The sequence below is a fragment of the Rhinolophus hipposideros genome (genome assembly GCF_964194185.1).
Source record: "Rhinolophus hipposideros genome assembly, chromosome: 22".
NCBI classification, from domain to species: domain Eukaryota; kingdom Metazoa; phylum Chordata; class Mammalia; order Chiroptera; family Rhinolophidae; genus Rhinolophus; species Rhinolophus hipposideros.
In genome coordinates this window covers 6,211,760-6,235,165 of record NC_138068.1, presented here as the reverse complement: position 1 = coordinate 6,235,165, position 23,406 = coordinate 6,211,760, and the positions used below count along the sequence as shown (strand labels likewise).

At 40.1% G+C, this 23,406-nt stretch overlaps 1 protein-coding gene across 2 annotated transcripts in view; it reads left to right on the top strand.

The window, feature by feature from the left end:
* Positions 1-23,406, top strand: part of DOK5 (docking protein 5) — a 122,877-nt gene that overhangs the window by 69,633 nt on the left and 29,838 nt on the right. For both annotated transcript variants that reach the window (XM_081033671.1, XM_081033672.1), the window contains exons 3-5: positions 11,568-11,682; positions 11,767-11,886; positions 14,666-14,855. In XM_081033671.1, coding sequence (XP_080889797.1) covers positions 11,568-11,682; positions 11,767-11,886; positions 14,666-14,855 — 425 coding nt within the window. The remainder of the gene's footprint in view (positions 1-11,567; positions 11,683-11,766; positions 11,887-14,665; positions 14,856-23,406) is intronic.

The window sequence follows — 23,406 nt, the reverse complement described above, 5'->3', positions numbered from 1 at the left end:
CAGGTGACTCCCGGTCCCATCCCTGCTCTAACGGGGAGGAGACAGACAGAAAGGAAATATGTAAGTAAAGTATATAGAGTGTTGGTGTGACTGATAAATGCCAAGGAGAAAATTAAAGCAGGGAAAAGGGGAAGGGAGTACGGAATGGGAGTGTTGCAATTTTAAACAATCAGGGACAGTGTCACAGAGGAGGGATTATGTGCATAGCTAAGGACAGGGCCGTCTAGAGGGAGAGTGTTTCTGGGCAAAATGGAGCAAGCTTAGTGTTCTTGCTTGGTCGCACCAAAGAGACCTCATACATGAAATGGACTTCAGTTGGGCTTTGAAGATGAGGAAGAAAATAAGCTGTACACTGCCTTTCTTTCAGTAGAGTTGTGTCTGCTCAATGTAATGATCTCCTGTATCACAATAGGCTGTATTTGCAGAGAGGTGTATAGGAAGACTCTGGAAGTTCCAAAGAACTGTCCACTAGATCAGCTATCCACTGTCCTCTCTGGAGACGTGAGTGTGTAGCTTGTTTTCTTCCCATTACGGAAAGAAATCCGTTTCCCTTAGAGGAACTCAGGGTGTGTGGGAGGAAAACACACAGTTGGACTAGATCTTGAGAAAAGTGAATCAAAGTTTGTTAAGACTGATTTTTTGGGCAGTGCCATCCAACATCACTGTGCTTTTTGGAGCCAAAAAGCACACCCCCAGTAAGGTAGCCTCCTGGCATTTCCGCATTGGTACAGGAAGGTCGCCCCCATCATCTGTCTCGAGTCTCTGTTGAAGGAAGGATGCCTTCTGCAAGGGGAGGATTTGAGGCCCTGATAAGATACCATGCAGGTGCCTCCACCCTTCTCAACAGGCTCTACAAGTGTAACCTAAGTGGACCCCTGAAGTCACCAATGCGTGGTTTTCTTCAGATCCTAAATAACTACAATTAGAACTTGGAGTTGTGATAACAGCTAGCTGGCTGTCCCTGCTGAAAAGCCCATGAAGAGACTGATGATGGTGTCAAGTCACAAATGGCACGGTTCCCTTCTAGAGTGAACTGCCCGACGGTGTACAACAGCTCACTAATTGACGAATCTAAGTTCAACACTGAGAATAAGGACGCCCGAATTGATAAGGAGTGTATGGTGGGTGCTGTATCAGCTAAACGTACAGAGTGAATTCACGGTAGTTGGACTTCCTCACCTGATTAAATGCAGTAGTTGTACATTATGAACTAATAAATGAATAAGAATGGTAATACCATGATCTGTGTTCCCAGATGACTTTAGTAAAAAGTAATGTAGGGATGGGAATAGTAAAAGCAAACTCCGTCAATATTTATCTTCACTCTGGTTATCATAGATATATATATGGGCTTAGGTTGACAAAGCAGTTGGATTAAAGAGAATAGTATTTTAGAGAATATTAAAGAGAATAGTATTTTAGAGAATAGTATTTTAGAGAACAGTATTTTAGAGAATAGTATTTTAGAGTATTTTAGAGAATAGTATTTTAGAGAATAGCACATAAACGGTCCTCAGTGGATGCTGAGACAATTCCCTGGAAAGTAGCTGGGGAACAGGACGTTCACATGATGTCCAAGTATCACCCAACTATAAATACAAATAGAACACTTGCTGTTTTACTCTAGAGAGAAGTGGCGGCTGCCTCCAAGCGATCAGACTGAACCTCATCAATGGAGGGATTTTCTGACATTATGTGCCTTCTGCTAAGATGCAGTGTGAAGCCCACGAAATGTTATCTGAATCTTATCAAGGCTTTAGACCTGACTTCCATTTCAGAAGACGTATAGGGGATAGAAAAACCAAGGGCACCATGGGAAAACAAACACATCTAGAACATGGAACATTTTACAAGAAAACAGACATGATCCTTTCAAAATTATAGTCTCATTTACATAATGTGGGGTATCTTCTGAATGAAAAGAGCCTCAGGTATAAGGAGAAATACAGTGCATACACTTTCCTTGGATCCTGGATTGGGTGATGGTAGAGAGGGTGTGGGCACAGCTCTGAAAGACATTTTGGGGATCTTTAGGGACCTTTGAATATGGGGTAGAAATTTGATGATACAAGGAGTTCTTGCATATTTTCTTAGTTGTGAAAATACCATTAAGGTGATGTGGGAGACCCTTGCTGTTTATAAGAAATATTTGCTAACGTTGTAGGGATGATTTGTGTCTATGCCTGACATTTTCTTTCAAATAATTCAATCAAAACCAAGTGTGTACGCACGTGTACATACCTGGATACCCACACAAGCACTCATACGCTGGGGGTGCCAAAAAGTTAAAAAAGAAAAAAAAAGAAAAGATAAAAATGTATACACATGACTTGTATTCATCTTTTGTTATTGATCGTATATTGAGTATTACAATTTAAATACAATTTTTTCCATTCTTAAAATGTGTGTACATTTTTGGCACCCTTTGTATTTATATGCATAGAGAGATAAGGCCAATGAAATAAAGGTGATAAAATGTTAATAATGGTCGATTTGAGGTGCTTGGTGTACTTTGTAAGGTCATCCCTCAGGGGATTCCTTCCAACCCCCCACCCCCACGCCAAAATCCATGTAAGTCCCTTACGTAAAACGATGTAGTAAGGTATTACACTTTCAGCTTTTCTGTGGTTGAAAATCTTCAAAATAAAATTTCAGAAAAGAAAATGATGAACACAGAATTCCTGGAGCAAAAGGCAGAAGGCAGAAAAAACAAAACAAACAAACAAAAAAAACCTAACTTTTTTTTTAAAAATGATACCTAAAGGAATTAGGAAAAATAAGAGGACTGAAGTAATTCCCAAATGTGAAGCATCAGAATTAATTTAGATTGATTTAACACCTCTATCAAGACAGTGGCTTAGATTGGACAATGTAGTAGTCCAACTCTCTGTTTCTTAACATCAAATCATGTTTCTACAAGAGATATATCTAAAATGAAAGCAAATAAAAAATTAAAAAACAAAGTGGTCGCCCACACAACAGACTACTACACCGAACCCCAAACTTCTTATATACGCTACGGCGTGGGTGAATCTCAGACTTGGTACTGGGTGAAAGAATTGACACAGAAAAATACATGCAATGTGATTCAATTTATACAAAGGTTTTTTTGTTGTTTTTAAGTGTTTTTCCCGGACCCATCAGCTCCAAGTCAAGTAGTTGTTTCAATCTAGTGGTGGAGGGCGCAGCTCACAGTGGCCCATGTGGCGATCCACCTGGCAACCTTGTTGTTAAGAGCACCGCGCTCCAACCAACTGAGCTAACTGGCTGTCCCTATACAAAGGTTATTAAAAGAACTAGCCACTGGTGATGAATGTCAGAGTAGTGGTTCTATATGTGGGCCTATTGACCCAGTAAGTGGTGGTATTAACAGAGATTTCTTATTTGGATGGTGGCTACATAGGCATGTACCCAGATAATGTGTACATGTTCACTGGACTGTAGTCTTGAGATTTCTTTCCTTTCCTGTATGTTCTTGATCCTGATGACCTGATATTTAGATTCCTGTGCTGAGTGTCCCAAGAAGAATTTCACTACAGCAGCAGCCTGGGATGTAAACCAGGTGCCATAGTGTGTACCCACCTCAGCAAATGGTTTTTGAAAAGATGAGTTTTTCTGCATTTTTTTTTTTAAGGATACAAATATTTTTAAAGTTCTTTTTTTTTTTTTTTTTTAAGATTTTATTGGGGAAGGGGAACAGGACTTTATTGGGGAACAGTGTGTACTTCCAGGACTTTTTTTCAAGTCAAGTTGTTGTCCTTTCAATCTTAGTTGTGGAGGGTGCTGTTCAGCTTCAAGTTGTTGTCCTTTCAGTCTTAGTTGTGGAGGGCGCAGCTCAGCTCCAGGTCCAGTTGCCGTTTTCTAGTTGCAGGGGGCACTGCCCTGCAACCCCTGCAGGAGTCGAACCGGTAACCTTGTGGTTGAGAGGACGTGCTCCAACTAACTGAGCCATCCGGGTGGTCAGCGGCAGCTCAGCTCAAAGTGCCGTGTTCAATCTTAGTTGCAGGGGGCACTGCCCACCATCCCTTGCGGGACTTGAGAAATCGAACTGGCAACCTTGTGGTTGAGAGCCCACTGGGCCATGTGGGAATCGAACCGGCAGCCTTGGGAGTTAGGAGCATGGAGCTCTAACCGCCTGAGCCACCGGGCCGGCTCTCTTCAGCATTTTAAGGTCCAAGTAGCAATGATGATTTTAGTTCAGATTGCCTTCTTTTGATTTGACAGATACTTTATTTTAATTTAGGAATTAAGATTGGCATTCCTTATTTTTACCCTCTCCCAGAAATAGCTTTTTATGTGTTTGCCTCCAAAACTCTTGTCATCTTTAGTCTTACTCGTCTGTTCATCTATTCAGCCAGTCATTTATTCATTGATTTATTTTTGGTATGTTCTAAGGAGGACATGTTATGGAGAGTAGTATTAGGGCAACATACATATATAAAAGCCAGAAGTTCTTGTGCTGATTGCGGCCCCACCCTCTATTCCATCTGTGAAATCATAATTAAGTTTCTTCTCTGCCTCTCACTATTCATTCTTGTTTAATAATAATAATAATTAATAATTCTGGTTTAATAATATACCAAGGATGCTTGGTACCTGAGAATTTAGTATCGCATTGTAACTATTCAGCAGTCTGTGGTTTACTGAAGTGGGTGGGCTTCCTTCTGGAGAAGTGGATTTATACCTGTTACCATTGAGAAGACAAGTGGGGTGGGATTCATTTCCTCCTGTAATTAGTCTAGCTCAGGGGTGTCCAAACTGTGGCCCGCAATCCATTTTTAATTGGCCTGCAGCAAATTCCAAAAATATATTTAGTTTACTTAAATAAACCAGGTGAAACAATATGTACTTCACCTCGAGTGAGTGGCCCGGCTGTTTGTGTATTTTACCACATATGGCCCTTGGTAAAAAACATTGAAAAAAGTTTGGACACCCTTGGTCTAGCTTTACCTTAATATAATGAAACACTGTGTGAGACTTCCTTTGAAAAAATTAAAAAACAAAAACAAACGATTCAACTACTACAATAAAACTGATGACCAATATTCCAGTGTGTTATGTATTTGACTAGGAAATCTGGTCTCTTTTGTACTAGAAGCAATATTATTGTCATGCAGGGTGTTATGCAGGGTCTCAGCTCCAGTTCCCCACATAAGAACGCAGGATATGGTGAGGCCAAAAAGGAACACCCACGGAGCCATAAGTAGGGGAGTCATACCTCTATAGTCTCACTGGCGGCTGAGTTGGAGACACAGGAAGCAGGAGCCACACTATCCGCAACCTGCCGTCCACTTCTCTCTGCCAACCAACCAACCCCACTTGCTAACTGCACGCCACCATTCTAACTGCAATTCGCTCTCGCTAGCTCAGCCACCATCTTCTTGCTAGCCTCCATTTGCTGCTAGCGTAGCCACGTCAGTTATGTTAGTGGCCAATGGCTCACTGGTTACAGCTGACGGCCAACTAGCCACAGCTGATGGCTATCCAATCACAGTTGATGGCCATTTACTACCCCAGTGAGCACCTTTCCACATGAGGCCGAGAGCCTGTAAACTGTATTCCTGTCTCTGTCCCCACACTTGTTATACAGCAGGAGTTGAGAGAAAAGCTATGAAAATTCTTGGCCAAAAGGAAATCAAACAGAGGGTGTATTAATTAGCCAGCTTCTGCTGTAGCAGCAATTCCACAATCTCAGGACCTTATAGCAACACATTGATCTCCTGTCTTTGTTACATGGAGGGACCTGGGTTGGACGTGAGTGTATTGAGCACAGCTGGATTAGTTTGACTCAGATGAGATCCATCTGTCTGTGCATTCAGAGATCTAAGAAGAAAGAGGGGAATGTTGTTCTAGATACAACGCTGAAGGAGAGAGTAACTGACCTAATTATCCATGCACTGAAGTCATCTTCATGGGCACAGCAGATCAGCGCCCATTCTACTGGCTAAAGCAAGTTGCATGACCAAGTTCAAACTCATCAGGAAAGAGTCACGGGGCTGGAAGGCAATGGATGATGGTGAACAAATAATTCAGTCTAGAATAGGAAGGGAAGTTTGCTGTGAGGTGCGGAATTTGCCTTTGGTTTGATTTCAAATAACTCCGAATCCTAGCAGGAGAATCATTTTTGCCACACCTGATCTTTCCCTAATCTTTTCCAACCTCCATGCTCAAAAACATAACTTTATGCATCACAGAATTTCTTATTTAATGGTCATTATCATTTTACCAGTGGAATTTTCAAGGAGCCACTATCTTCCGTGAGTTTTGAATGAATCCAAAGATTGAATTGGCCCCAGGATGTACGGAATCAGATTAAACCTGAAGCTAACCTGGCCTTTGGAAAGTAAACACACATTTTCTAGAGAAAATGAAGCATTTCAAAGGTCCTCATATTGACATTTTCAGTAAGCCACACGTTTCTGGCCTTTGATAGTGTAGCTGGATTCAGTAGGCTTAAATATATCTCAAAAAAGGAAAAGGAAGGTAAGAAACTGAAGGATCACAGATTAATTTGAAAAAGTAACCAGCAGCCTAGAAAATAAACAGAAGTTATTTTGCTTATCTATCCTGGTTTGCTATTGTTTTAGGATGAAGATTATATACAAGGGTAGGTAAAAATATTGAAATGCTTTAAGTAGCATTTTTAATCACAAAAGAACTTTCTCTTCTGCTAACTACCAGAACTCTTCTGTTAGTACTGAAAATTTATAACTGGATCTCATTTAAGATCTCCCTTGCATTCAACCGTTCCTTTATCTCTTACGTCATAATTCTCAGACATATTTTAGATTTTGGTTTGAAATGCTGTACTGTCTTTCTTAGGAAATGCATTTGTGAATTGGGCAATAAAGGCGAAAGGAAAACCAATGGTCCTATGCAGATGGATGAGCTTTGGGGTGTCAAGTGGGAACCAAATCTTGACTAAGTTTCTATGGAAATCAAATGAGAGTGGTTCTGGATGACTGTATGACCTTCACGGCCATTGGTTGTCAGCGGGATTGGTTTTCTTGCACATTTAATTGAAAATTTTGATGAATGAAGGAATGCATGCAAGGGAGAGTCTTGGAGAGGGAATATGGTTCTACTACAGTTGTGTTTAAGTAGTTCTTTCCTTGAAGCTGTTTCACCTTGAAGACATTTTTATGTTTCATTTCTGAATCTATTATGTATACAAAAACATCATAATACATGTAGGTTATGGTGTGTCCGTTCTCTTGCACTGTGAGAAAAACACGGTCTTTAACTACAGAGGCTCAGGAGGGAGCTTTCCTAAAAAGTTCTGAGCTTGGCAAAAAATAACTTCTAGCTGATCTGGACATAAGGAAAAGACAAGAAATTCCAACAGGAGGTGAACTGAAAGAGTTATTGCATGCGTATGGTCCTGAATGCTCATCCTTTTGAGGTAGGACCCCAAACAGTCACTTTTGATGGTCCCATACACTTAGGTAGCCCCCACTTCAAACAACACTCATGTTAAATGACAATCTGAGACCTTCTCAAAATTTGTGTTTGCGTCAAAAGTGATTCTTTCAGGGAAAATCATTTCTTTGCAAAAGGAATATTAAAAAACATGTTTTGCTTTTCTCATTTACAACATGGAGTGATGGTGGAAATAAATATATCTTGTAAATGTTTCATGTGACTTGTACATATATCTGCAAATGTTAGTTCTGTAGTTATCACTTCAGCATGTGTTTTGAAGAACACACATGGATTAGCATGGATTGCAATTCTGAAAGTAAGGAGTGGGGGTGGGGGTGGGGGGTTGTGGGTATGTGCACACAGGTGCTCACTGAGGTACAGCTCTGCGCTGGGGGCAGAAACTGTTGCTTTAGACACTGATGGCCGTCCTTGGACGTCTAAAACCTAACCTTGCTTTTCTGTGAACACTCGCTCACCTCCCCTGAATGGGGGTGTCAGATTGTTATTACCTAAACTAATTTCCAAAATGGGTAATTGTGTTCTGACTCATGCAATTCTCCCTACATTTCCTGACTTTTCAGGTGACTTATTCCTTCCCCTTTGCCCTTAATGGATGTGTAATGAAATGACATATTTCAGAGTCATTGCTATGTTTCAGACTGGGGTAGACTACTCTTATATAATGTCTCAGTAAAGGGTCAGAATAAAGCTTCGGGCACTCAGGCCCTACTTGTACCCCACCCCACTCCCCGCACCCCACATAAGCATTTCATTCTGAGGGGGGAAGAGCACAGGATTCATTGTTTGCCTCGTTCAAAACTTGGTTCTGCCCGATTTTAGCTGTGAACTTGGGCACATGACTTTGACCTTTCTTAGCTTCAGTTTCTTCATCTGGAAAATATTGATAATAATATCTATCGCATTTGGTTTTTATGAAGATCAAATGAGACATACTGTATAAGAATAGTCTCAGCACAGAGTGAGGTGTGTGGTGCAGGTTCACTAAAGGTTGACTCTCAAATGATTGTTATTCATTGATTCAGTCTATAAGTAATCATTAATAGGTGACTCATGTCTAGCTGGGAGGGAGCTGGAGAGATAAATGGATTAATTATAACAACAGATGATAGAATAAAGCTTCATGCAGCATATACAGGAGCACAAAGAAGGGAACAATCAATTTACACTAATGTCAGGGCGAGTTTCCCATAGAGAGTGGACCTTAAAGGAAAAGGGTCATTTCTCTGGAGAAAAGAGGCAGGAGAGAAAGGCATTCAGCTTGGAGAAGCACCATGCTGGTGAATTCGTGGGTGAGTTTGTTCTTTTGTTTGTCAAGTCTACATATATTTATTGAGTGCCCATTTTGTGGCAGGCTCAGTGTTAGGTTCAGGGCACACAGTGGTGAGCAAAAACTAAGCTGTACCACCTTATGGAACTTTCACCCTAGAGGCAAGACAGACACGAAGAATAACTCATATAGCCATCAGAGGGCTGTGAGGGCAAGGATGTCCTCGGGTGGTAGAGCCTTGAGACTGATTAGATTGGGGGATGGGACTGAAGTAAAGAGAGAGTGGGGAAAGCTCTGTGCCAGGAGAATTATGGTCTCTTCTGGGAACTGAATAAAGGCCAGTGTGGCTGGGACATAGGACACGTGGTAAAGGTATCAGAGAGGAGGCTGGTGAGATAGCTATGGGGAAGGTCATTCCAAGGATTTGGGCTTTTGTCCCAAGTCCAATGGGAAGTCATTGAAGTGTTGTGTTTTATGCATAAAAATGCTGAAATCAGACATGTGATTTGAAAAGATGGTCTGGATATTGTGTTTACCGTGAATTAATGGAGTTAAGATATAAGTGGAACGACCAATGAGTAGTTACAGCAAGATGATAGTGGCTTCTATTGGAGTAGTGGCACAAAAATAAATAAAATCTAAACAGCTCCATCTGGTAAACTATAATGGACCTAGTGTAGTTGGAGTATAAGATAGATTGTGTAAAAACACTAAAGAGATTGGTTTGGTTGGCCAATGGAAAATACTGGTGTTTTAGTCCATTTGGGCTGTTAATACGAAAATACCATAAACTGGGTAGTTCATAAACAACAGAAATTTACGTCTCACTGTTCTGGAGGCTGGAAAGTCCAAGGTCATAACAACAGCAGATTCAGTGTCTGGTGAGAACTTGCTTTCTGGTTCATAGAAAGCATCTTCTTGCTGTGTCCTCACAAGACAGAAGGGACATGGGAGCTCCCTAGGGTCTCTTTTAGCACTAATCCCATTCATGAGCATGGAACCTCCCTCGCAAAGACCTGAACACCTCCCAAAGGTCCTACCTCTTAATATAGTCATCTTGGGACGGAGAGGATTTTGACATATGAGGACGGACAATTAAGTTTGTGAACTTGTTACAGCAACATTGCTAATGTTTTTTTTTTTTATATCAGAGGGATTATTCATTATGAATTTGTACCAACTGGACAAACAGTTAACCAAGTTTACTACTTGGAAGTGCTGGAAAGGCTGTGTGAAAAATTTAGACGACCTGAACTTTTCACCAACAATTCATGGCTCTTGCATCACGACAATGCACCAGCTCATACGGCACTGTCTGAGAGGGAGTTTTTAGCCAGTAAACAAATACCTGTAGTAGAACACCTCCTTACTCACCTGATCTGGCCCCAATGACTTCTTTCTTTACCTGAAGATAAAGGAAAGATTGAAAGGAAGACATTTTGATGATAGGACATCAAGGGTAATACGACGACAGCTCTGATGGCCATAGAAAAAGAATTCCAGAATTGCTTTGAAGGGTGGACTAGGCACTGGCATCTGTGCATAGCTTTCCGAGGGGAGTACTTCGAAGGTGACCACAGTGATATTCAGCAGTGAGGTATGGAGCACTTTTTGTAGGATGAGTTGGAGAACCTAATTGCCCTACCTCGTATGAATCATGGGGGTGAGGGGCGGGGGTACCAACTGTTGGTCTATAGCAATTTTTATGATATTTCATGCTAAGAAATTTGTGTTTATAGCTAATGGAGGTTAAGAAGTAGGGAAATGAAATAACTAGGTGAGTGTGCTCATGGAATATATGTCTCTCCTCACCTACTCCTTGTGCCAGGCTTTTATTGAATTTAGAGAATAGATGGGAGAAATGGCAGGACATTACTGAAGGCCCAGATCAGTGGGAGGCACATTCGTTTGTCTAACATAAAGGAGACACAGGAAGGGGAGGTTAAACTTGTCAGGGGAGAGAGTTATTTATCTTGTAAATACTCTACCCTGAAGCCACCTCGGCCTTTTCTCATAGAGGACCCAATTATCACACCCCTCAAATGCAGCAGAGGATCTGGACATAACTGAAAGAGGGACAGCCATTATGGAAACAGAACAAGCCAATATCCTGTGTGGGAGGGGAGGGGTTTATAAAAGTGTTAAAGGGACCAAGAAATTGTGGGAGAGGAGAAGGAGAGACAGAATGACGAATGGGGAAATCTTGTCATACTAAGCATTGGAACCAGGCAACACCATGCAATGTCCTCAGGCTCTAAAACAGAGGTTCCATAACCATTGAGAAGCTCGGAAGTCAGAGAGAGTGGGGCAGTGTCTCCCAAACCATCTCTCTGTGTTGGAATATAGGACTTGAACCCTGAATAGAGGGCATTTTTGAGAGTCCTGATACTCCATCTCTGGCTGGCAGAGGGTGAGATCGTTTAGTTTTGAACTGGACCACCTTTCCCTTCCCTTCCTTGGGGTTAGGGTGTGTAAGATACACTAGTTGCATTCTGAAGAGATGGAGCATTTGAAAGGCTGACCACAGTGATGGAGACACATAGGAGACCTGCTGAGAATCTAGAGTCTTTGGTGGGTAAAAAAACCTCTAAAACACGCTTTTTACCTCTGTGAAGTAGAGCCTGTGCTTAATATGCTTCAGGAAGTTGCAAAAGGAAAGGTAATTTGTTAACCTTCCTTGCTATGTAGTAAGGATAACACTGAAGTAATTCATAGCTGTGGCATACACACTTTTCTGTCAAGCTGTGTTCATCTGCGATGTGCCTCCTACTTTCCATGCCTGCCCTTAGTTTGGTGTTGCTCAGTGGAAGCATTCATTCGCGGAGTGTGAGCAAACTTCTAATTGTCCATGTTTCAGGTCACGGAACTCAACAGTGTGAAGAATGTAGTTCGATTGCCAAGGAGCACCAAGAAACACGCTGTAGGGATTTATTTCAGCGATGACACCTCGAAGACCTTTGCTTGTGAATCAGGTCGGTGTGAGGCAGGGCGGGCTTTTGCTTTCAGCTTTTAAGTGGATGCCGGGCTTACAGGTGATGCTTTGGACATTCCCACAGATCTTGAGGCTGATGAATGGTGCAAAGTACTCCAGATGGAGTGTGTGGGGACACGGGTCAATGACATCAGCCTCGGAGAGCCCGACTTACTGGCTACTGGGGTTGAGAGAGAACAGAGTGGTATGTAAAGAAAATTCTCTCCTTTGTTCTTCCATAGAGCTGTGTTGTCCCTGTGTCATAAAACATAAGATATCGTCCTTGTGTAAAATTTTCGAAATTATACAAAAATGTATAAAGTAAAAGTAACCTTTTATTTCACCTAAAACCGTGTGTTAATATTTCAGTGTATTTCTTTGTTTAAGATGTTTTCAATGCATAATATGAATATACTTACATTAACAACATCAGCTAGAAAGTTTGGGGAACCTGCTTTGTGCCAGTTTCTGTGGAAGATGCATTAGATTATTTAATTTCCCCAGCCGTGCTATGATACAGAACTGTTAACTTTCCCATTTTACAGATGAGGAAACTGAAGCTTTGAAGAGTAAAGATCTTCCTCCAATTCCAATAACTACTGTTTGATTCCTGAGGGTCCTCTTGGGCCTGTGTTTAGAATGTGCAGATTTTACAGCATAATGGGTTGTTGTCTCACTTTTTTCACTTAAACATTTCATTGAAAGTTTTCCAATGTTTTTAATAGAATCCAAACTTCATGAATGTTTCAAGTCAAAGCCCACCTAAATCTGTGATCGCTTTTTTTCTTTTCACTGAAACACTTGAGCCAACTCTTTTTGAGCTCAACACTCAACCTGGGAATAATACATAATTTCAAGTAATAATGACCAAAATATTCATGAACACCAGCAAAAATCCATGTTGGTTTACGGCACGAAGCTGGAGGTGAGGAAATCATTTCTTTGTCTCCAAATAACTGAGCCTTGTCACAGGGCAGGTTGGATGCCAGAGTTCTGCTTTAGCCTATGGATTTGACCCATGAGTATAGATTATAACCGAGAGGTCGTGATTGGCTTGTCTACAAACATGGCAGAGGCGGAACTGGACTGATCCTTTCCACAGACACATACTCTGTTGGTTAAAAAGTCCCTCGCTCCCCATGGAGCTATGTCTTCATGACATATTTACAGTTTGAATCTCTTTTGGATACACTGGTGAGCCCGACTCTGTCTTCATGGCAGTGTGATTGACAGAGACCTAGAAGTGCTGACTAATTTGAAGGAGCTTCTTTGTAGACTGGGAAATTCAGGTACAGAGAGGTCAAGCCATGGACCAGGGCCACACAGTCAGATGCCAGGCTCCTCCTTCTGTGGTTCACTAACTCAGGCTGTGCCCGGGCTGAAGGACACACCCATTATGCTAATTCGTGGTCAGATGCACTTGAACCCACGTATAAGAGGAAATCATGACAGGGCTTGATTTTTTTTTTTTTTTTTTTTAAATCTAAAGTACTCACGGTCAGCACTTATTTTTCACCAGTTAATATTTGTGAAGCTGCATCCCGGCAGGGCTACCCACTGCATTCAAGAATTGGCTATGGGGAGGACTTACCTTTCCTATGGCTCAGTTTCCTCTCCTGTCAAATAGGAACAAGAATACCTCTGGTATATAAGTACTAGGGGTTATTATGAAACTCTTTTAAGGCACTTGACAATATTCATTTGTCTGACTTCAAGTAATTGTAATGAAAGTGGTCACTCTCATCACTACTGCAGTTGTCATTCTTGAGCTCGGTGAGAATAAGAGAACTTTTAAGCATATAAACTGCTAACGGTCTCTTACTTTTTACTTAAAGATCACAGACTTTTGTAGTTGTTCCAGAACTCTCCAGGGGGAAATTTGCTCCATTAGAAAACACTTTCAAAATAATAGTGACTTTCTAGCAACAAATATTTGATTAAAAGGAGTTGGAAATAACTTAGAAAACTTGAATCACAGAACGCCATGAATACATTTCATAAACACAGTCTAGACACTCCTATTTACTAAATTCAACTAAAAAGAAAATCTGTGAAAATTCTAATGACTTCTTTACTATAAAACAATTAAGTTAGAATGGCAGTATTATAAGTGCCACACTCTTTTGTCAGATGTAGGCAATCCCCCATAATGACAGATGTGTTTGCCATAGTAATAATATTTTTGTTCATATTTCACTTAAAGATTTTTGACTCTTTAACTTCTTAAATGGATGAATTTTCTAAAAATGTAATCGAAATACCGTGATTGTCTCTGTAAGGATGAAAATTTGATTGCAGTCATAAGCCAAGAGCTTTGTTCAGAGTACTTAGTAAAATTTGAATCATCATCCAAACAAGCAAATTAATATTTTTTTCTGGTATTTGGCTGAAGACAGCTCATTCTTAAAACTAGTGCAAATATATCCGTTGGCATTTTCCCAAACTGTTGGTCTGTTAAATGCATGGTATAAATGTCGAGTTTTATTTAAATAATTTGGGAAATAGTTGTATTCATCTAGTTATGAACATTATAAGGTGATCAATATATCGTTTAATATTATTAAACCACGTGACCATTATTTTGCACCTGAATTTTGTGTGAACACAAAAGTGTGGGTGTAATTAATTTGTACGTGGCAGGAAAAAAATTGTTTTTAATGATTTCATTGCTTTAGTTTTTTATTGCCATACAGATTTTTTTATTATGCAAATTTTAAAATTCTGAAAATGGTCTTTGCTCATGTAAAGAGTGTGAAGTGTATGTTGACAGCCAGATTGTATCACTATGCTGTGATTTAATATGGTCTTCATTTGAAAAATCATTTTCTGGAACTATTAATTTATGAGAAAGTTTTATCTTCCTGAATACTCAACCAAAAGCTAGAATATGAGCTTGAATTATTTTGAAATGCCTCTTTGTTCCTACGATGTCTTTGCTGTTCTATTCCTGGGGATTTTAGACTAACCTTTTGTTTTTCTCCCAGAGAGATTCAATGTGTATTTGATGCCATCTCCTAACTTAGATGTACATGGCGAATGTGCCTTGCAGATTACATATGAGCACATCTGTCTTTGGGACATCCAGAATCCCAGAGTCAAACTCATCTCTTGGCCGCTAAGCGCCCTGCGGCGATATGGACGAGATGCTGCTTGGTTCACTTTTGAGGCAGGGAGGTGAGTTCCATGACTGTTTTTCCACGTTTTTTGTTGTGTTTTGTTTTTTGTTTTCCCCAGGTGCTCATCGTTTTGAGGTCTGGGTTTACATATGAGATCCCCCTCGCGGCACACTTCAGGAAATGTATAGCGTTGTGACTGTACAATGTTAGACGCATTGTAAAAATACTCAAACATTAGACATGGCTTTCTTTCCCATGGACAATTCGAATGTTTCATGAATACGATACGAATTTTCATTACATGCTTTGATTTTATACCACTACCTGAAGCGAAATGAGGTAAAAATGAATCATTTACTGGGTTGCGCTGAACACAGAGGCTAGCTTCTTGGTTCTGGGACAACGTCCACCCCATTATTCTACTTCTGTTTCCTCATCGGAGCTGATGGTGGATGGTCATCAGTATGAGGGGCACTGACATTTTTTGAAGTTGCAGTTGGATGAGTTCCACCTACTTTTCTCACAGTGTAATGAAAGGCACTAAATCCTGGAAGTTAATTCTAAAACATGCTCATTGCAATACCCAGTGAGCCCTTTTAGGGTTTCCTTGTCTCCTTTTGGAAGTTAATCTGGGAGAGAGAAGATGGCACCAGTGATATTTGGGTTGATCATTACCTACAAAGAGAGTAGTCTAACCAGATCTCATTTTCCTTCTCCCCTACCCTTCCTCCCTTGGATTTAGGCTCTCTTTTTGGAAACACTGTGGATAAATTCTGTATGTTAGAAATTTAAATGACTAAATTTTAAGAAATCCAAGTCCTTCTGTATATGGCCTGACATTATATTAAAATTGAAAATATTCAACTTGTGACTTAAATATTTTTGTTTTTGTAAAAGTGGACAGAAATAGGATATTTGTTATGAAGAGAGTAAAAACAGAAGCTCTAAACACCTAGGACCCTAATTCACCTGAATACATGACAGTAATCCTTCACTCAAGTTTATTTATTCCATTTTAAACAAAGCCCAGTTATTGAAAATTTGCTTTTCAGAAATCTGATGATTTTTTATGTTCTTACAACCATGCTAGAAAGTTTTAAAATTCTTTTTTCCCATACAAGTGTCCTAGGACTGGTCTATCTATTTTCAGGCACTGAAAATATAATTTCAAGTGTAGCATAATTTCAAGTGTGGCGTTGAAGTGCTGCAAACAGGTCAGTTTATCTCCCAGAGAGTGCGGAAGTCGTCATGTTAGAAAATACATTCTTAATCTTCAGAGCAAGTGTCTCTTTCATCAGACTTATTTATTATCCTTATGGGAAAATCTCTATATAGAAAATTAAGAATGTGTTTGGAAAGGTGAATATATTTCCCTGTTTAGGTCTCGGGAATTATTTATGTATTAATTGTAACCAGTGAAATCAAGGTATTAAAAATGTTTTATGATAGAAAGATTTTTCTATTGACCATAAAACCGTATCAGTCCCCACTTGTATTTCATATTGATGCCCAGGAGAATTCTGCATTGATCAGGACATTTTGGGCCCATTTCAGGCAGCACTCATTCAAGCATGAATATTTTTCAGTTGTTCTTTGATTCACTATTTATAGGAAATAGTAATTGGAAAAGAGTGTGGCTTTATATCGTAATTTCTGAAGGCTAAAACCTTAGTAAACTTTTGTAGTATCTCATGACTACTTGAAACGTTTTTCTGAAATGATCTTAATCTTCCAGGTTTTACTACGACTCACATCTTGCACAAGTTTAATTTATTTGTATTGAAATCTAGTAGAATTGCTAAGGATGTAAGATTATTTTAAAGAGTTTGATATTTCTCCTACGTCATGTAGGAAACCATAGAGATTTTAAAGCATGTATATTTTAGGGTGTGTTGGTGTGTGTGTGTGTGTGTGTGTGTGTGTGTGTGTGTGTAATGTAATGTAATGTAATGTAATAATGTTCCTGATTTGTAAACAACAGGATAGAAGGGCAGACGGGGGTGTGGAGAGATACTAAAGTAGCTCAGGTAAAAGGAATGGTGGATCAAAAGTATGGATGTACTGAAGACATAAATTTCAGAAATGGTCTTTGACCAAAAGCCATGAAGTGCTGACTTGGAAAATGAGTTTTATTCCATGACTTTGGTTTCCTTATAGTCTGACCTTTTGGGTATTTCATTTGAGAACTCCAGCAGTTAGATGATTATAATACTTACAACCTATGCTATACAGTCTTGTGCCTCAAATATTGTAGGGACTTATCAATATTGATTGATTCTGAACAGCATTCTTATTCAGTGTCATGCTTTGTGGGGCTGTTGCAAACTTGAGATCGAATGATCAGAAAGTCAAGTATTGAGTGGTGTTCTTAGGATCTTACTCCTTTCTCAAATAACATGGTATAGTGTAAGGAGCACTGGTTCGAGAGTCAAAGAGACCCTGGGTTCTAATGTTGGTTCTTTGTTCGCTGCTGACTCGGACAAAGTGTTTACGCGCCCTTGTAAGTTTATCCAAGTAATAACTTCCTTGCAGGATTGTTGTAGGTAAAAACAGGAGTGCATGAAGAAGGATACCAGGGTTCAACTAAATAGTGTCGTTGGTATCTTATTATGATTCCTTTTGGAGCTGGACTGGGGTTCGCGGGATACAGGCAGTGTTAAACACAAGGTAATATTACTATTTTATACTTTGCCTGAAACGGAAATAAAGATGAATTTTTGTAGTTACCATCAAGATGTTCAGGATAATAAGATCATTCTTGTTCCCTCAAGCGTGAAGGTTTCATATCTGCCTTGCTTTATTAGTGAAGATAATTTTTTCCTTGGCTGTGTCCAAAACAAGGCAGTTTCATTTTAACTAATAGAATTTTCTCCCTGTCTCACATCGATAAATGAATAAGAGTTAAGTCTCTCTGGGCGAATGGTTTTCACATACCCAACATGCATTTGCCAAGATCTGACAGTATTTCCCCTCCAGGACACAGGGCATCTACCTAAAGACCTCGGGCACGATTCTGCTCATTGTTAGCCTCTCTCAGAGATGGACTCGAATGCTGTTCCCTCTCAGTGGCTCTATTTCACCCACCAAGGCTGACAGTGGGGTATGTGTAATAAACCGGACGGGGAGTTGGACAAAACTAAATTAAATTACAGTTCTACCGCATGCTGACCATGGGAACTTGAATGTGCCATCTAATGCCCTCAGCTTCCATTGGACACCTGTAACATGGGTGTAATACATTACTCACCTTACAAGATCGCATTAGTAAAGGTACACATACCAACACCTGTCGTAATGCCGGGCACATAGTAGGCAGTCGTTATCAACCCAAACTGACACAAGCAGGAAAGAAATTCATTGGCTCACATAACCCAAGGTCCAGGGAGTAGGGATGGCTTCAGGCGTGGCTTTATTCAGAGTCAGTGATGACCCTAGGTGTCATCTCTTACGTCATCCTGTTTCTTCTAGCATGGCTACCCTCTGGCTCCGCATGATGGCTTCCAGGAGCTCTGGGACCTTCTCACACTTCAGCCAATAGAAGAGAAGAGAGGTGAATTCAGGCCATATGTGGACCGTTACATTTATAATGTGTCAGGCGCTGTCCAGAGCACTTTGCACAAGGCACACAGGGAACGCATGGAATAGGGATGGTTCTCCCAAAGCAGGAAGGAGTACTGATGTCCTCAAAAGGGGAACCAATGTGAAGTTTAAAAAACAAAACTAACAAAATGTGTCCAATTGAGCATTTAACAATTGCTCAGAGCAAATGGGGGTGGGCGATTATTGGACTGTAATCAGCATCACTCATAATGGTGCTCAGGTTCAGAACACCGGGTCTCAGCTCAGGGAGGTTTTGCTCCCAGGGACGTTTGCAATGCCTGGAGACATTTTTGCTTGTCACAGCAGGCAGGGGTCCTCCTGACGTCTACTGGGCACAAGGGCCACAGACGCCACTAAACGTACACTCACAGAGCAGTCCTCCACAGCAGTGAACTACCAGGTCCAGTTATTCGGCTGAGAAACTGCCCTCTAGCAGACCTATCCACTATGGAAAATAATCGCTACTAGTTCTTGAGCCCTTACTATATAGAAGTCATTATACTAAGCATTTTCCACGCACTGTCTCAGTAGAGCCACTCAGTGATCACATAAACCAGAGGATATTACTATTCCCACCTTAAAAAGAAACTCAGGCATCTGTGTGACACGTCCAAAGGCACAGGGCTAGTAAACAGTGGATTCAGGAATCACACTTGGATCTTCCTTCCAAACCCTATAGATTTCTAAAAAGGGTAATTACCATTCCACGGGCAGTTAGCCTAGTTTTTAATAAACTTCTATTGAGCTACAAAAGAGAAGGCATACTTACATAAGCAGAGCTCCCTAAGACTGTTTGAGATGATATTATCAGAATATTACCTTTGTTATTTAAGCTGCTCACCAGGAGGTAGGGTATCCATCAATGAGCGACAGACTTACCGAGCTATTGGTAATTAGCATGTGCCTCCTGAGACATGCTCTACTGTATAACATTTTCAAGTTTACTTTAATTCTGGAACCTTTCATTTGTTATTTCAGTGTGCAGCGCTAGCACGTACAGCTACGGCTAGGACTGTTTATCTCTCCTGGGTGGCAGTATCATGATCAGAGGTCAGTAGGGTCTTCTAGATGCCGTTCCTAGTCTGACCCTATCTTTGTCTTTTCCTTCAAGATATTCAGAGTTGAAACATAAACCTTCCATCAGGTGCGACTGCACAATTAATTGCCATTCAGTGCCCCTGGAGATAACAATTCGTTTATTTGGGAGACCGAGCTTATTTCTTTTGAGGTTTTTCTAGTCTTTTGTTTGTTTCTTTTCACTTTGGAACTCTGAAACGTCAGTGAAGCACGTCAGACTGGCAGGGGCTCTGATTTTTAGGGGAGCATCTAGTTGACAGGAAGCGCTGACTGTGGCCACATCCCCCATGGAACCGTTCCTGAAATGTTTATTGTTTGAAGAAAGGTGGCAGGTGTCCGGTAGGTTTCTGTTAATTTTACAGCTGGCTGCTGAGTTAGCATGCTTCAGTGTCAGGTTTCACCTTCCCCTCTGACTGATTTAAATTAATGCTCTGGGTTTAGCACCTGCAGGAGTGGGAGCGGCTCAGGTGACATTTGGCAGAATGTACTGAATAATTACCTCACATGAGTGCCTCTCTTTACCAGCTGGAGAGAGTCTCTTTCTTCCTTTTGACATTGTTTTAAGAGAAACCTGTAGGGATGCCAAGAATATGTGAAAATTGACATTGCATATATATATATATATACATATATATATATATATATATATATATATATACATATATATATATATATATATATATATATGTATATATATATATATATATATATATATATATATATAAATTCTGTTCCTTAAAGGGAGTGCACAAATTTGTGAAAAAGCTTCTCTTGGATGTAAAAGACATCTGAACAGCCTTGAGAAAGAAACCATTTTGTTCCTGTGTATATCACTCTAAAAACAAATCTAACTGGTGAAATACCTTCTCATTGGAAAAGAAAGTTGTTTTGCCCTCTAAACGGTGAATCTATAGGTAAAAGGACAATTATTCTGATACAAGTCTTCGAATTTTCTCCATTTGTCTACTTGATTCTAAGGTACTTAATAATTCCTTATGTCTGAATATTTTATTGGGCATATACTCATTCTCATTAAAGAACTGAAAACAAATTAACAAATGAAATGTACTCAGTTCTCCCTACTATTAGATTGGTGCAAAAGTTACTGCGGTTTAAAAAGTTGAAAATAATTGCAAAAACCGCAATTACTTTTGCACCAACCTACTACATATGTTGAGTAGATAATTGAAGGAAAATGCACTGGATCTCTTACACAGGCTTGCTCAGGAGAAGTAAACCTCTCTCCTTTTAGCAGAAACTATCATTGTGCCATTTAGATGGCCATTTGTTCGTGGTTGGCATTTATCCAAAAAATTAACTTTAATTATAAAGGTAGCACACATTTATTATAAATATGCCATTAGTGGAGGCATGCATGAGCTCAGAAGGAAGACTCCCCTTTCTATTCCAGAATAAGCTCTTTGATAATCATCCTTCACAGCTCTTTCATTACTGTGTGCCTATTCTTTGTCAGACACCGTGCTAAGTATGGGCGTGTGAAGACAGATAAGACAAGCCACCATTGTAAGAAGCGCAGCGAGGTCCCCTCTATCTCTGAGCTTCTGTGATGATAGCAGGAGAAATCCCTACAGGAAAGGATGACTTTCCTCTGACCTTTGGGAAAAAATTAGATGCTCATCCATGCGTCCTGTCTTGAGGTCTTCTTTTTTTATTTTAATGTGTCCCTTTTACTTTATTTATTTTTCCAGCTTCATTGAGATGTAATTGACATATAACGTCGTTTAAGGTTAAGGTGTACAACGTGATGATTTGATACATGTGTAATATTGTGAAATGATGACTACAAAAAGGTTAGTTAATACCTTCATTACCTCACGTAATTACCACTTTTGTTGTGTGGTGAGAACATTTAAGATTTCCTCTCTTAGCAACTTTCAAGTATATAATACAGTATTTTTAACTATGGTCACCATGCTTTACATTAGATGCCCAGAACTTACTCATCTTCTAACTGAAAGTTTGTACTCCTTGACCAACACGTCTCCATTTCTCCCACTTCTCCAATGTCTGGCAGCCACCAATCTACTCTCTGTTTCTCTGAGTTTGGCTTTTTCACATTCCACATGTCAATGAGATCATACAGTGTTTGTCTTTTTCTGTCTGTCTTATTTCACTTACCATAATGCCCGTAAGTTCCATTCATGTTTGACAAATGGTAGAATTTCCTTCCTTCTTTTTATGGCTGAATAATATTCCATTGCAAATATGTATATATCACATTTTCTTTAGGGATTCATCCATCACTAGACACTTAGGTTGTTTCCATGTCTTGGCTATTGTGAATAATGCTGCAATGAACATGGGGGTTCCGATATCTCTTTGAGATAGTGATTTTATTTCCTTTGGATATTTATGCAGAAGTAGGATTGCTGGATCATATGGTAGTCCTATTTTTAAATTTTTGAAGAAACGCCATATATTTTCCATAGTGGCTGTACCAATTAGCATTCCTACTAACAGTGTATAAAGGTTTCCTTTTCTCCTCACCCTCATCAATACTTGTTGTTTCTTGTCATTTTGATAATAGCCATTCTAACAGGTGAGGTGATATGTGGCATTTGGCACTGCTTTGGATGCTGGAATAGTGTCCAAGGGAAAAGTTAGTGGGTAAAAAGAAAGAAAGGAGTCCGGACCATTTAAAGTCCTAATGTGTATTTGCAACCATGCTATGGAGGTTAGAACATCTTTGTTCTGTTGTGTTTTCTGTGGCGAGGAGAACAGATATGCTGTCTGAGATTATGTAAGACCGTTAGCCTGTTTGATGTGCTTTTCTTTTTACTTCCTTTCCTTTTTCCTTTTTTTCCTATTCTCATTTGTCTTGGGGAGTTTCCCATTATATTATTTTGACGAAGGCTTGCAGTAACATTTTTAATGGATTTAAAGCTGCTTATACAATAGAAGCAAACAGAGCTATTGGGAGAGGGTGAAGGAGATAAAAGAAGTCGTGGCTTGAAGTTAGGAGAGACCTTGTAGAAGAGCATGTGAAGGTCCGTTTTCGTTCATTATCACCTTCCTGGGTCATGCTGTCCTACTGAAGAACACACCGTGGAGCAGTACGGACAAAAGTCCCAACAATCCAAACTAAAGGCCTAAGTGCTGCCCCATTTAGAGCTCTTTAGCGCATTGCTGTCTCTTTAATGTAAACCGCTGGCCTGGCCAGATCCGATTACTAGGGGCATTTTGCTCCCCACAGTTTAAAAAAATGGAGCAAGTTGCCAACATTAAAAAGTCAGGTGATTTCACACAAAAAATCAAGTTTTCTGGGTTCTCTTAAACAATCAGAAGCTGTGACACACTGGGCTGACGTGTCCCCATGTGACTACCTGACTAGGGCTGACTGGGGGCTGCTGTCTCGGAGCCACTCTCCCTCTGCTCTGCGTTGTAGTGTCTGAGCCACTTTAGCCATTCACCTTCGTCTACACGCTGATGGGATAGGGTGTGAGATGGTGACTCCTGGTTCTTTCTGTCAGTGGTAAATGGGGTGTGTGTGTGTGTGTTTATGCGCGTGTATATGCGCGTGTGTGTGAGTGTGTGTACGTGTGTGCATGTGTGCTTGTGGGTGTGGGTCTGTGTGCATGTGTGCGTGCATGTATGTGTGTGTGAGGGTATGTATGTGTGTCTTTCAGATCCTCAGGTGGAGGCAAGGGGAGTGTGTGGTCTGTGTACTGTAAAGAATACTTGATACCACAATGGTTTTGATTTCATTTGTGTTTTTTTATCACAATGATTATTTAGCAATTGCTATGTCATTGAAAGAAGGTTATAGATTCATTTTGTTTATCAAAAGAAGACATTTTGTAAAAGAGTGACTGTCAAATAGTAGGGCTGGCCAATTAGTGGGTCATGATATAGATTAAGCATTTCACTACCAGTGTTAAAAAATAAACTAGAACAGAAAATATCAGCAAGTT